At 34.9% G+C, this 15,207-nt stretch overlaps 2 protein-coding genes across 2 annotated transcripts; one reads left to right on the top strand and one right to left on the bottom strand.

Annotated features, from left to right (window-relative positions):
• Nucleotides 1-1,752: 1,752 nt before the first annotated feature.
• LOC132641432 (uncharacterized) lies at nt 1,753-7,050 on the top strand. Its single transcript, XM_060358430.1, has 5 exons — nt 1,753-1,992; nt 3,295-3,449; nt 3,842-3,928; nt 5,728-5,886; nt 6,726-7,050. The coding sequence occupies exons 1-5, from the start codon at nt 1,890-1,892 to the stop codon at nt 6,822-6,824; spliced, it is 603 nt and encodes a 200-aa protein (XP_060214413.1). The 5' UTR covers nt 1,753-1,889; the 3' UTR covers nt 6,825-7,050.
• Nucleotides 7,051-7,189: 139 nt separating this feature from the next.
• Nucleotides 7,190-10,505, bottom strand: LOC132641431 (formin-like protein 4). Its single transcript, XM_060358429.1, has 2 exons — nt 9,281-10,505; nt 7,190-9,192 (listed from the first exon to the last, which is right to left on the bottom strand). The coding sequence occupies exons 1-2, from the start codon at nt 10,378-10,380 to the stop codon at nt 7,893-7,895; spliced, it is 2,400 nt and encodes a 799-aa protein (XP_060214412.1). The 5' UTR covers nt 10,381-10,505; the 3' UTR covers nt 7,190-7,892.
• Between the last annotated feature and the right edge of the window lie 4,702 nt (nt 10,506-15,207).

Here is a 15,207-nt window from a genome sequence, read left to right as displayed (position 1 = left end):
AATATATCTAGCATGTATAAAGTGTATACCACATCGCTATAGAGATGAACTTCTTCTGTGATTTTGAGTTGCAATTCCTATTCAGAACTAACCCAAATGGCTTCAAATTTTGTAGACAACCTCCTTAAATATTTCAAACAAGGCTAAACAACATTACTCCAAATTTGTAACAAAAATAGATACGAACTTCAAACTCACTTCTTCAAGTTTGTTCACAATGATGGATTACCTTTTTGATTTGATCTTCACCATACAAATCTCACAAAATCAATTACTTTAACCACAAATGAAGCTCCAAACACAACAACAAATTGAGTTTGTTAACTAACAATCAAACGGTAGCTGGGTTGAAGAAGAGAAATAAGGAAGCGACCTAACTTTCAAATTAGGGATCTTTACGAAAATAATCGGCTGGATTCACTGTCTACTTTTTCCTAACTGGTATGCACAGATTATATACGACTACCTATATTGTAAATCGATTATACCTATATTATTTCCACCAACTATTTTTAATTTAAGTGGTTGGGTGAGTGACTATTTAGGTTAATTCATCTTCTTTTTTTAAAAAAATTATATACAAAGCGGTTGGTTGACCTTAGACTTTTGACGACACATACCCCATTGGCGAAACTTTTAAGTTTAACAAGTTTTAACTTTTAACTTGAAGGTTTGCTCACGGGCCAAGTGGGGATCAAAAGATATTACCCATTTTCAAGGTTATCGGGTGTAATTTCCTGGAAGAGTCCAATTTCATTTTTGCCAAATCTGATCCATTTATCAGGAGAAAAGGACAAAAATGGTCCCTTAACTATGATAGTAGGTTCAAAATAGTCCCTTAACTATGCACTTAACGGTTTTAGTCCTTTAAGTTTGTTACAAGTTAACAAAAACAGTCTCTTAACTATGAGAGGAGGTTCAAAATAGTCCCTTAACTATGCACTTAACGGTTTTGGTCCTTTAAGTTTGCCATAAGTTGACAGTTTTAGTCTTGACAAAATATTCATCGAACTCTATTTGTTAGATTTGACGAGAACAATGAAAAAAAGAAAAAAATTAGTGAGAACTCTAGATCGGTCAAATAACTCGGGACAAAACCGACGGACGTTAGTCGGTTATAGGAAAAAACTGAGGAAAAACCTACAGCTTGATAATGTCAAAAAATAGTGTCTCGGGGCACAAAGACCGACGGATTCTGTCGATTAAAATCGAGGGAGTCCATTCGCTAAGTAAAATACACTAGATTCGTTTTTATTGAAAACTAGAGAAAACTAAATACTTCCAGTGTAGTGATTTTTTTTTTTTTTAAATAGTTTCCGCGCATTTTTCCTCAAAAATAATCGATGGACTTCCGTTGGTCTGTAGGACGTTAGTCGTTTCCGCCCTTTTTTTCATAGTTCTCGTCAAATCTAACAAATAGAGTTCGATGAATATTTTGTCGAGACAAAAACTGTCAACTTATGACAAACTTAAAGGACCAAAACCGTTAAGTGCATAGTTAAGGGACTATTTTGAACCTACTCTCATAGTTAAGGGACCATTTTTGTTAACTTGTAACAAACCTAAAGGACTAAAACCGTTAAGTGCATAGTTAAGGGACTATTTTGAACCTACTATCATAGTTAAGGGACCATTTTTGTTCTTTTCTCCATTTATCAGCGCCTACCCGCCCCGACAATCCATGACCCGACCCATATCATGGACCCAAAGGAACATAAGATATTTTTAACTTATTAGAGATAACATAACAACCGGTAAAACTGTTGCATGGCTGCTCCACTTTGAGCCACTCAACTCTCAAATAACTTAATTGCTTCCTTCTTTCTTCTCTCATTCATAGCAAAAAGAAAAAGGAAAAAATCAGTTCACTTTTCAGTAGAGGTAAAAAAATGGCTTCAACTGGTGTATATAACAGCTTTTTATGCAAAAGTAGAGCATCTTCTTTGATGGGTATCTCTTCTTTTCCTTTAATGGAACCGACTATGAGACCAGGTGAGTTATTCTCATTTTCTAAAGTTCCAAAAAATTGATATGGACACTGAATACAGAGTTGGAAACAGGATTTGAAGTATAGGTTCTGAACTTAGCACGGAATACAAAAGCTTGTTTTAGTTAATGAGTTTGCAATTAAATATTAGACATATCTACTCCCTCCGTCCCAATTTTGTGTGGCACTATTTGGCTAGGCACAGAGCTTAAGAAAAAAAGTAAACAAGTCTTTTGAAATTTGTAAATAAGTCTTAAATATTTGTGTGATCGTAAAAGGGAATTTTAAAGTGAAATTATTTCTAAATATAAAACATGATATTCTTTACGGACTAAAAAGGAAATTGTGCCACATAATTAGGACAGAGGGACTATAATTACTGGGTTTGTCCGAATCTGTACTTGATATGTAGCTCCATTTCCCGAATGAATATGCATATAAGGCGTAGTTGGTTGTCATATATTTAACAAATGTCACTCAATCAATCAATTGCTACTCAAATCTGAAACTAGTTGAGATCGACTATATAAATTCTCTTACATTTAAAAGATTCATTTTTATTTGATGATCAGAAAACCATAATTATGATTCTTTAAGGCGGTTTGGACCAACTATACTTGGGGAAACTCACATAGGCAGAGTTAAATATGGCAAAGGCTAAATGATTAAAATAAAGTTTGGTCTTTTTGGGTATTTGAAGTGCTCTATATGCAGAAAAGGTTTGGAAAATATTGTAGTATCTCATTTGCGATCTTGTAGAGTCAGTAGCTATTGTTGCAGGACTAAGAGATAATATATGTTCATGACCCAAGATTGCTCCTTTCCTTTCCTGAAGAGGATGGTTTATTAAGTGAAATAGAACGTTTCGGCTTTAAGTTAACATCTTTGCCATGAAGAATGAGAGGAGAGATTCTTTTTTCTCCCTAATCCGATGTATCATATTTGTTATGCTTCATTATATGAAATTGGAGCTGGTGAATTTGTCCATTGAAATTATAATTGTTGGTGATTACGCTGGGTATGTTGTTGTTGTTGGTGGTGATCATATACCTATAACGAGTGTACATCAAAGTTTATTCAATGCAAAACAGTTTATTTCATGAATGTGAGTGTTTCCAACAAATTCAAGTTAAACAAATTCCTTATCATGCTTCTTGCATTTGGTAGACATTTGCCATATGATTTTTATTTTTCAACATGTTGGATATCTGATGGATTATGGAGGAACCTTTCAAGTTCAACTTTGAAATTCAAGTTTCAATTGGTTGATTGAGAAATTGTCTGTTCTACTTTTGTCTGACTTGCAGAAATAACTTACTCCCAGGGACATCTCAGAGTAGGAACTTCCCCTTTCTTGAGGAATGTATCCTACAACATGGGCATGAAGAAAGTTCCACTTATGGTCACCAGAGCCAGCTCAAAACCGAGTGAAAATAGCGAAGGAGCTCTTGACAAGAATAAGGCATGTTTAGGGTTTTAATTTTCTTTTATGTATTATGCATATAAATCTGCTGTCCCTGATTCTTATGTTATCAGCTCATAGAGGTTCTTCCTATTTATTTATTACTCCTGCAATGATGAAGAAACTTTCTAATCACTGTCATTTAACAATGTCCTCTACATTGAAGTATAATTTAGAGCTAGAGCAAGGTTTTCAGCTCAGAGAGGAGAAAGTTTCTTAATCTAGCGTTATAAAAAAAGAATGCTTGTGAGTGCTTTTATTTATTTTGGAGTGTACGAAGTAACATCTTTTTCATATTTTGATTATGCTTTTGAATTCTGAAATTGTTGTTAGCTCTGTTTAGAATATGTCCTCTTATGCTAGGTCATTTCAATGATTTGTTGTTAATGCAGACGCCATTTGGATATACAAGAAAGGATGTTATATTGATTGGACTTGGAGTTACCCTTCTAGGCTATGGCTTAAAAAGTGGATTGGAGGTACTTCTATTTGTTACTTTTGCACTTTTGATGTCTATTTACACTGTTTAGCCCCAAATTAGTTGAGGAAATGAGTTGTTGTCTTCTTATATGGTCATAAAAATTCTCCCCTCATGAGCTAGCTTTTGACATTGAGTTAGGCCCAAGGATCATATTTTCACATGGTAGCAGAGTTAGACCCCTCGATTCCTGTTATTATGTTTCTCAATGTTGGGCCCCGTAATCCACATTCAAGTTGAGTCTTGAGCATGTGGGAGAATGTTAAATCCAACACTAGTTGAGGAAATGGTTGTGTCTTCTTATATAGTCTTGGGCAATCCTCTCCTCGTGAGCTAGCTTTTGGTGTTGAGTTAGGCTCAAGGGCCATATCTTGACATATATACATATGGTTCCTGTTCTATTTGCTAAAAGCTATTTGGTTCCTAAACTTAGTCTATAGGTTACCCTTGTTATTGCTGCTATATGATGTGTTTGTTAGGGTTTTGCCCTCATTTTCTACCATAATTAAAATTCCTTTCTCAGAGGAAAATGTTTCCTAGGTGGAAAAGATCTCTTCCATATTTGACTAATACTTTCTTGGAGGAAAAGTTTTGTATTTCTATAAATTGAGGATTCCTTCTTCACACAAAAAAAAACATAATAGCATCCACAATCTAGTCATTAAAGAGTCTTGTTTAGGGAGAGATTATTCTCTCAATAGGTTTTTATGCTTTTTCATATTAGTTTTTCAATATGTAGGTCAATTGACAAAACCATATCATAATATTATGCCTTTTTAGTATAGTTTTATTTGTCATCCGATTTATCGCTGTCAAGGTTTTGCAATTGATAGCTTCCGCATGACGCCCTGATTATTTCGATCCCAACAAGTGGTATCAGAGCCAATGGTTCAACGAGTTGAAAATAGGTTCAAGGCGGCCGGTTCAAATCAAGAGCAATCAATTTGACGATAATCATGATATTTTGTCAAAAAAAAGAAGAAGTCTGAAGTACTACATGATGTGGAGACGGAGTTTTCATCCATATTATCAACAATCCTGCTGTTACATCTTTAAAAATAAAAATCAGTTTTAACCCATGCTTACTTTTAACGCATAGGGCTCCAATTTTAAACCATACCTATTTTTAACCATGACAAACAACAATGATGAAGATTATGTGAAGAAGGTGGATCAAGTTTTGTCAAGAAATCCAGGCCAAAAGGGGTGATTTGTTAGGGTTTTGCCCTGATTTTCTACTATAATTAAAATTCCTTTCTCAGAGGAAAATGTTTCCTAGGTGGAAAAGATCTCTTCCATATTTGACTAATACTTTCTTGGAGGAAAAGTTTTGTATTTCTATAAATTGAGGATTCCTTCTTCACACAAAAAAAAAACATAATAGCATCCACAATCTAGTCATTAAAGAGTCTTGTTTAGGGAGAGATTATTCTCTCAATAGGTTTTTATGCTTTTTCATATTAGTTTTTCAATATGTAGGTCAATTGACCAAACCATTTCATAATATTATGCCTTTTTAGTATAGTTTTATTTGTCATCTGATTTATCGCCGTCAAGGTTTTGCAATAGATAGCTTCCGCATGACGCTCTGATTATTTCGATCCCAACAATGTTCCCTATCCAAGTGAAAATTTATGCTATCTAAGCTGTATACAAATGTTGCAGTTGGTTGAACTGATTTCTGACAATCCATTTTTTCCTCTCATATACTTCTATTTTTTCCATGTGTTGAGTAGGGACGTTTTCCTGTTCGATATATACTCTTGTCTGTAATAACTCTGGTCCAAACATCTTATGCAGTTCTTGGGATTTGACCCTTTACAAGCTGGAAATGTAGTTCAATTAGTCCTGGTTTTGGGTCTAACAGTCGGATGGATCTCAACATACATCTTCCGGGTTTCAAACAAGGAAATGACATATGCTCAACAATTACGAGACTATGAAAGCAAAGTCATGGAGGTGCGGTATTTTTTTATTAACATTCAAATAATCTGTTTCACTTCTTTAGAATTACATGTCTTCTATTTTCTGGACAGAATTTAAAGAATCATACTCATCAGATTCATAGAGATTAAAAATTACAGTGAACCCTTACCCTTCTAAGCTCTATGTAGTTAGCAAATGTCGCACTAACTTTAACCATATTTTTCTATGTTTATTTTCTTATGTCTACCATTTAATTAAAAAAAAACAATGTTAAGTAATTCTTTAATCAATTTACTGGTCTTGCAGCTGTTATCTTTTTCTGTGTTGTGAATATAGTTGAGTGATTTTTTGTCTTTTTCTAAAGAGAGTCAAGTTAAGACTTCATAATAGAGGGAGATTTACCTGAACTACCCCTATAAAATGTAGCATTTCATGTTCCACCAAATTGATTCATTCTAAAACTCTTGATAATTCTTCAGCTGCTCACGACACCCCTCAATTAGATTGTATCATGTTAGGGAAAAATAGAGCAGCATTTTCTGAAGCTGGGATCCTGTTGCTTGTCACAACTCACAAGCTGAAGCTTTTCATATAGTTTTCGTGCAAAGCTGGGATTGTTGGTCTAACTTAAAAAATTATTTCTGGGGCTTAATATTTATTTAGGATCTCACTTTGATGAAGCTTTGGAGTGTATTCCTCTGTTAACGGGGTTGTAAAATTGTCCGCGGCCTCTTTTATGCATATTCATTTGAAATCAATTTCACCTGAGAGTTCGTTCATCTTAGGGATTATTTTCATTATTCTGATATTTCATAACAAGATTTCTCTGTAATTATTCTATGGGTTGAGCCTTAACTTTGTCCGACTTGCAGAAACGGTTAGAGAGCTTAACAGAAGCAGAGTTACAAGTATTGATTGAGCAGGTTGAAGAAGAGAAGACCCGCCTGGCTAGTGGTGAACAGGTCAAATAGATATTGCTTTCCCCATGACCCCTTGGACCTTGTTATCCATGGAAAATGGTCTAGACAATAAGGAAGTTTGTACAATAGTCAATATATGCTTGCCTAACATCTGATGATCATATCCAACTAGATAAAACAATTCTGGAATGAAAGAGGCTTCCCTAGGTGGGAGTTCATGTTCTGTATATTGTTTAGGATTTTATATAAATACGTGATATACGAACTATTATCCATCGCTTGTGCATTCATTGTTGCCTTTTATGTTCAAGCAAGAACATAAAGGTGATAAAACAATTTATTGCCTGTGCATTGACTGTTAGCTTTTCTATTTAAGCATGGAAGTGTGATAAAGCAGCTATTTTGGAGAGCACATGGTTATTTTGTATCTCCACCTTAGACATGTAGTGGTTAGATACATACCGATAAAAAGATGGATCTTGGGTTTGAACCTCAAAAGATAGTTCATAGGGTGCGGGTTCGAATCCTCACGTTGTAATCCCCTTTCCCATTTCCGCTTTCCCTACCACCCTATGTAATAATAAAAAATTTTAAAAAAATTTAAAAAAAAAAAAAAAAGAGGTGAGGGATTGCCTGAGACCATATAAGGAGACAATAACCTATAACCTTAAACCATGTGGATAGACAATATAACATGAGAACTAATATATGGTAAACCAAGATGGTTCGACTCTGATACCATGTGAAGAAAATGAACTTTGAAAGGGCATATACGCAGACCACAAATCATTCGCGCGACCGATATGGGACACTCTTACCACATTTTTGTGCTTACGACAGAAGCCTTAAATATTCTATACAACTAAGAAATTTTTGGAACAATAATCCATTTGCAACTATTTGCATAATGAGAGTGTGGATTTATCAATTCCATAGGAGAACAACATCTGTGGATGAGGAAAAAAAATTGAAATTCATTTCACATAATCATGAAACACTTGGAAAAGAATCTCAGAGTTGAAATCCTTAGTGAAACAACTCTCTGTACACTTAAAAATATATTATCAATTCCTCTCTATGTACAGAGCTGGATCCCTTCAGATTTTGCTTATCTGGTATTCATGAATCATCACTAGAATCAGAAGAACTGCTCTTGGAAATGTCTGACATGAAATTAGCAGGCAATTTTGGGAATCTGATAGCCCTACTATTTTCCATTCCTGGTGATGATGACCCTGTAACAGCTACAAGGGGTTTCTTTTTCTGCATGTTTCTTGTAATTTCTACACAAACTTTATCAACCATTTCTAGGAAATCTTTAACTATAGTAAATAGTTGAAGTGGCTGCCACCCTTTATCATCTGAAGCTCCTGCTTGATAATAATCTGTTGTTTTCTTTACAAGTTCCATCACTCTATCTTGTTCTTCTCTCACTGTTTTTATTTCTTTGTCAACAGCATCCAGAAATTTTTTCATCTCTTTTCCAAATTTTCCTTTATCACTGCCACATTGTACTAAATGCCCCCTGATTTCAGATGTCTGATCTGTTAGCATCGAGCACGTCTTAGAAAGCGTGTTGTAGTCTATTGCAGCTGCTTTCTTTACATTACTAAACTCAGAACTTAGGCCACCGATAATTGGTAAACCGAGCATCATATACTCCTTCTCCGTCTCATCATTTTCGGTAGAATTCTTTGAGGTCGGGATGGCGCTGGTCCCACGACTTTGATTTTGATTAAGCACACAACGTTTGCCCTCTGCCCTGACTACTTCTTGCACAACAAAGTGAAGTAAAGTGGTTTTCCCGTCCATACTTTTCACATCAGACAGTTTTCTAAGAGCAGTAAGTTTAAATGCTTGTGCATTTCCTCTAGATGTTCCTGCATTCATTCTATTCCCTGCTTTCAAAATGGCTTCAAGAAGTTTCAAGAACAATCTTTGAGCTCTAAGCTCCTCACAAGACAATTCCAGTGTTTGTAAGTACTCTTTGTGATGCAGAATTTCTGTGCCATAATTTGATCTAAAAAGCATGGCGTTGAAACGAATAAAGGCGGATGGAACAGCTTTGAGTATGTGGAAGAGAAAAGATTCAGCATCAGCTAGCCTGGTGGGGTCTCCTTCAAATGCAAGAATTTCTGATTCTTCTTCTTTCGTTGGGGCAATTCTGCTGAGTTTCTCTAGAGTATCAACACTTAAACCTTGCCCATCAATAAGTGCATCGATAATCTCTTTGCGAGTAACGCCAAGGGACCTGAGTACAATCGCTATGTTTTGAGACTTTCTTGTTTCAAGAATGAACATCTGAGAAGGTGGACCTGATATATCTCTTGGACTCAATGATCTTCTTTCTTCTCTTCCTGGGGACTTTTTATTTGTAGCAACATATCCAAATAGAGCCTCCATAAGATCTCCATCAAACCTGCATCAAAAGTAAACAATGATTGAGATCCAATTCGACAAGTGGAACACATACTTCGGGGAAAAAAGAGAGTTGAAAAGATCTTTACTTGAAGGATCCACGGTCGAGTTTGTCCCATACCATTGAATGCTCAACATTAGCATTCAATTTATCCCAATGCAATGGCTTCAGTTTCACTTTATCATTTCCACTTCCAGAAGTTCCTTCACCTGATGATGAAGGCAAGCCACCAGGATGAATAGGTGGTGGGGGTAGTGGAGGGCCTTTCCTTACTCCTGATGGCGGTGGAGGTGGAGGACTAGGCGCCTTTTGAATCGCCAATACAGACAATGACGGCGGTGGTGGCAGTGGTGGAGCTGGAGGAGGAGCGCGTGATTCGAGTTGGCTTGAAGAATCTTGTCTCTCCATAGGTTTAAAAACTATCCCTGCAGAAGGTGGTGGTTTATTTTCTAAGTCTAGCCAAGAAGGGCTTTGAGACGTTGAAGATTTGCCTCTAAGCAGAGGCAATTCTTGAATTGGATGCTCCGGTGGCCTCCGGCCACCGACGCCTCTACTGATTATTCTCTTCTCTTCTTCTTCATCTCTTAATGCATTAGCAAAGACCTTTTTCTTCTTGAAACTTTCTTTGTTCACTTCACCACTTTCTAATTTCCTCCAATACAACACATCCAATCCATTTTCATCTACTATTACCCCTTTAAGGTTTCCTTCAAATTTCAAGAATTGATCTTGGGCAACCCCAGGGATAGTAGCACTAGCACTAGCACTAGCACCACCCCGTGGATGATCAACACCATTCGCGCTGCCACCTTCTAGTCGCCTTTTTCTACTCCTCGAGTACCTAACCAAGAAGAAGAACAAAAGGGCAGATAAAACAACAGTGCTAGCAGCAGTCACACCAATAGCTGTTCCAACAGCCTTCTCTGATGATGAATCTGATGAATCAACAGGCGTGTCGGGTGGCAGAATGGGGCCCGGTGGCAGTGGCGGAGGTAGAGGCAGAGGCAGAGATGGTGGAGGCCGTTGAACGGGTGGAATAGGAGGAGGAAGAAGATTTGGCAAAGGAAAGGGATAGAAAGTTTCAACATTTTGTGGTGAATTTGGTTGACAAGAAGCTTTTGGAATAATTGAAAGAATGGAAATAATGAAGAGATAAAGAATCATAGAGAGCCAAGAATTGGTTGCCATCTTGTAATTTGGATGGAACTGAAAAGAGTTTGAAAATGAGAAGATTTGTTTTGCCTTATCTTGAGCATTGTAGTTGAACAGCTCTCTTTCTTGGATTTGGTATATGGTTTTCTTGCTGACACTTTCAAAAGGGGAGTAGTTAAGTTTCCCGGTATTTTAAGATCTTTTCAGGGGAATTTATGCTTGAAATGACAAAAGTACCCCTCACCTAAACCAAATTAGTATTAGGAAGGAAATAAGTCCATGACCTTGTGAAAGTGTAATTTTATCCTACATTTGTCAGAAAATTATACTGTACATTTAAGGTTAATATAATAGAAGTTCAATTCCCTGAACTGTTCTATGGGTTTGCTTCTTTAGATTTTGATTTTTCTTGATGAAAAATTCTCCGACACTGCGTGTGTACTTATCTAAGCTGGCCTAGATTGCGAGCCAGCTCATTTGAATCCATTATTTTCACATAAATCATAAATATAAAAGTGAAAAAATCTTGAAAATCAGTATAAATACAGTTAGACCTTTCTATAATGATCATCCCCTATAACTACATTTCATTATAACAATCATGTTCTTTATGGAACCGATTTTTCATGTTATGTTATATTATATGTTTTCTATATCAATATTTACTAAGTTCAAAATCATATTCTCGAAGAATTTAGAACCTTGAACTCATTAATTTTAAATCGTGATTTTAATCTCTGTGTACTTTAACCGACACACAGTTGTGGAAGTAGCTGAGTTCGTTTACTTTTTCAGGGCGCCAAAATTTCTACAAGTAATTGGCCAAAACGTTGAATAAGTACTCTGCATTTGCTGGCTTTTTCCTATTATTTTGACCTTAGTTTAAACACAAGGGTTTTCCGATGCAATCATTTTCTTATATATATTTTCAACAATTAATTGTTAATCATAAATGATAATGACATCTCATAAGCAACCGTAAAAAAAAGTCAAAAGGAAGACTCTATCAACATAAATTAACATACCAACAAATTTGAAAATGGTTTGTGCTACGTACTTTTATATAACAGAAATATTTTAGAATTTTTTTATGATCGAAGGAGCTTGGAAACATACAAACAAACAACTACTGGCTTAGTCTAATCATTAGTTTAAACTGGCTGAAAAGATTATAGTGAACAGAATTGAATTGGCAATATAATTGTTCTTTAATTGGGTGTGGCCAAATGCTGACTTAGTTGACACACCATGGGAAAGTGGTTCACCGAAACGTATTTTTTGTCATCCAGAAGGATCTAAGCTAATGCATCTTTATTTAATCCCTTTATAGGAAAGTGGTTGAAAAGAGACAACTACTATTAAACATAATCTAATTATAATCCTTTCTTTTTAATCTTTTCTTCTTCCCATCCGGTATATGATATTGTTTTGGAGTCCTAACTAATTCGAATTTGTATCACATTGAGCCACATTAAAGAAAAAAGCATTCCATATAAAATAAAAAAATCTATTCTTAAAACTCGAATTCCAGACCTTTGATTAAAGGTATATGAATCTTATTTTTCCCCGCCACAGTAGTTATTGGTGTTTTATTTTTTATTCTCTTTGATTGGAAATTTTTATAGACAATGATAACACGTCCTAAACATACACTTGTTGGATTCTAGTGCTGGTGAGCTTTTCAAGAGAAGTTGGTTTTATTCAATGGTCAAAATTGTGTTGATTTCAATAAATGGTGCATGTTTGGATACTAGTCATTTAAGTAGCTCAGAAATTTAATGTATTTACTTGAATGTTAGGACCATAAATTGCTTGTATAGGTGGAAAATCAATGAGCAAAACAAAAAAGGCAACTCATATGTAAAGATAAATTTTTTTCTTTTACATAAATATTTTGATCCTACCCGATATCCAATTTTAGGTTCCGATTAAATTGGATTCTTGCCGCATAAAATCTATTAAATAGGAAAATATTCTCTTACTAGGATTTTTTTCTATTCCTAGTGCTTTTTTTACATTAATTTAAAAAGGAAAAGCAATCAGGAAAGATTCAATTACCTACTACTATTAATTATAATATATGAACCGCTTAATTGTTTTTTTTTTTTTTTTGAGAAACAAAATAACAAAAAAGAGTGAATTCTCTAACACTAGAAGATAAGTTAGTAGCTGATTCAACTATGAATTCTCATGTTAGCGAGAATCTAGTGTGGAAAATAAGGAACAATAGAGTTACAATTACATTTCAGAATGCACTCTTTCAAACTCAAATTCAACATCTAAATTTTGAACCTGTCACTGTAATTAGTGGAGCACTTATGTTCCAGAATACACAAAATTGCAGTAGCCTCTCAATGCATAGTGTAAAAACCTATCAATGATATTAATGAATTTTTCTTTCTTCCTCGTTTGACGAATTCAATGTCCACATGAAAATGGATTGATGAATTTGATGCCATGCACGGACTACGTAGCGTGATGGGAGCCTTTTTAATTACTTTAGGCCTTTTGTTATATATTTTGTCATAGACTACACTAAAGACTTGGTATATATTTGTTTCGAAGATTATAATTATATAAAGTAACATTAGGTAACTCAAAGTGATCCTTTCTTGGATGAATTAATTTCTGAATAAGTCATCCACAAACAAGGTTTACAATCCGTGTTACTGAATGAGTCATTAATTCATTATCACCGCCCAAACTTTAAGTCGTGTTCTATACTTAATTAACTAGCATCTACATCGCCTGACCCTATCTATACCTTTTCAGATTATTACCTATTCCAATGAGTCCAAATATGAAATAAGTTTTCAATTCGAAGTGTAATTAGTCAAATCCATACTTTTTGTTCTTTCAAAAAGTGGACAAAAAAGCCTGAAACATTGTTTATATCCAGGAGTAATCCTTCACGATCGGGGGTATTAATGGCTTGGGCTTTACCCATTCATGGACTTCATCTTTTAAACACGAAATTAGGCCGAGTGCAGCGAGTCCGCTATAAGAAGAGTCTATCTACGTAGTTGACCACTCACGCTATCACGATAAGTGGCGAATGTTGAATTTCCTGTAATTGGTGTCGATATTTAAAGAAAATAACATATTTGTAAACGTTTAAGTTAAGCTTGAATATTCCAGTTTATGCTTGTTTCAAGTAAATTAATGTCTAATTCATATGTGGTAATCAATTTAGGTTGACTAGTTTGTTTATATCCTTAGTAGGAAAGGAGTTGGGGGTTCGAGTTTCATTCAGAACTTGGTATATTTATTTAGCAATAGGCGCTTATAATTTTTTTCGAAAAACTTGCACAAACTCATTGTGACGATGATTCAAAACTCGGGGTAAATTAATGTTGCATCAGCGAGGCGCTGAACTAGCAAGCCGTGAAGTTGTTTTTGCTAAGTGGTGTCATTTATAATGTTGTTATATACATATTACGTTTTTTCATATTGTATACATATATAATTATCAAAAAAATAAAAATGACGAAGCAGTGTCCGATGACACCCCCTGGCATAAGGTGCGTCCGCCCCTGATCACGATCCAACCCCCGCATAGGCGAAATTTCCTGGGCTACAGATCCTTATGGTTGTAGCTCTGATCTTCGCGATTTCAGCTATACCAGTAAAATGACTGGTGCAATTTTCTCACCTCCAAATTGTATCAAACTCATCTGAATACTTCGGGTTTCATCCTAAATCATCGCAGCTGTCACCAGAGGCAGAGCCAGGATTTGAAGCTTATGGGTTTGGGATTCTAGTTCTTTTAAGTTACTGGGTTCTAAACTAAATAATTTGAACATATTTAATTAATTTCTTAAGAAAAATACAAGATTTTGACTGAAGTTACTGGATTCGGCTGAACCCAAATGCCCTACACTAGCTCCGCCCCTGGCTGTCACAAATAAAGATATCAACACATACTAAAACTCAAATTGAAACATGAATACACAAAATGAGAGGACGGATTATTACACTTATAATCAAACAATCCATGTTTGGTTAAAGCAAGACGAATATGAGAATTATGTAATCCATGCCGTAATTTTGGTTTGGTTATAGAAAAAGAAAATGACAAAATAAACAGTTGACCTCTAAATTCGTCTAGTGAAATGTGTTTTATATCAAAATATGGTTTAAAAGTCAGGTTGACATTGACCAACACTAAACGTCTGACCCCAACAAATTGGGAAAAAGACAAAGAAATCATGTCCCAAGATGATTACTGGATTTCATGTAATGGCTCAAGACAAAAGAGAAGTCTTTTTTTCCGTGAGACAAAAGAGAAGTCTCATCAACGTAGTTTTGGAAGAATCACACTTTTCGGCCACATATTTTAATATCTAGTTTTAACTTTTTAAGGTTACGAATCCAAAATACTCCATTCTCCCAATTTAAAGAAATAACGTTTAGTTTGATTGGATATAAAATTTAATAAAGAATGAAAAAATTTAAAATTTATAGTCTGAAACAAATCATAAGTATTTAGGAACCTATAAATCATTTCATTAATTATAAAATGAGAAGCTTAATTATATTTAAATAAAAAATTATGTCATTCTTTTTTAGACATGTTAAAAAGAAAATACGACACAACTGAAACATAAGATATTACATTTTTGAAACTCATAAATCGATGTTCAGACTCCTCTAAGGGACAGGATGAGGTTCTGTGACGGATATTTAGTAGGAGGTATTGGCACACACGATATCAAATACTCATTCCATATCGTTTTATGTGGAGGATTTTGAATAGATATGGAATTTAAAAAAAAAAAGGACTTTTGACTATGTGCTCTTAAAAATGTGATAGCATTTGTGTTATTTTTTAAACTTATGATTTGAAAAAACCATAATATTTGT

Source organism: Lycium barbarum, chromosome 5 (genome assembly GCF_019175385.1).
Source record: "Lycium barbarum isolate Lr01 chromosome 5, ASM1917538v2, whole genome shotgun sequence".
In the NCBI taxonomy this organism is placed as follows: Eukaryota; Viridiplantae; Streptophyta; class Magnoliopsida; order Solanales; family Solanaceae; genus Lycium; species Lycium barbarum.
Note: the sequence above shows the minus strand (reverse complement) of the source record. Positions and strands in the feature narration are given on the sequence as shown.

Bases quoted from the DNA above. Each gene is read 5' to 3' on its own strand.
- LOC132641432 (XM_060358430.1), top strand. From the start codon at position 1,890: ATGGCTTCAACTGGTGTATATAACAGCTTTTTATGCAAAAGTAGAGCA. The intron at 1,993-3,294 runs GTGAGTTATTCT...TCTGACTTGCAG, and splicing joins GGAACCGACTATGAGACCAG to AAATAACTTACTCCCAGGGA. The intron at 3,450-3,841 runs GCATGTTTAGGG...TTGTTAATGCAG, and splicing joins GAGCTCTTGACAAGAATAAG to ACGCCATTTGGATATACAAG.
- LOC132641431 (XM_060358429.1), bottom strand. From the start codon at position 10,380: ATGGCAACCAATTCTTGGCTCTCTATGATTCTTTATCTCTTCATTATT. The intron at 9,193-9,280 runs GTAAAGATCTTT...CTTTTGATGCAG, and splicing joins CTCGACCGTGGATCCTTCAA to GTTTGATGGAGATCTTATGG.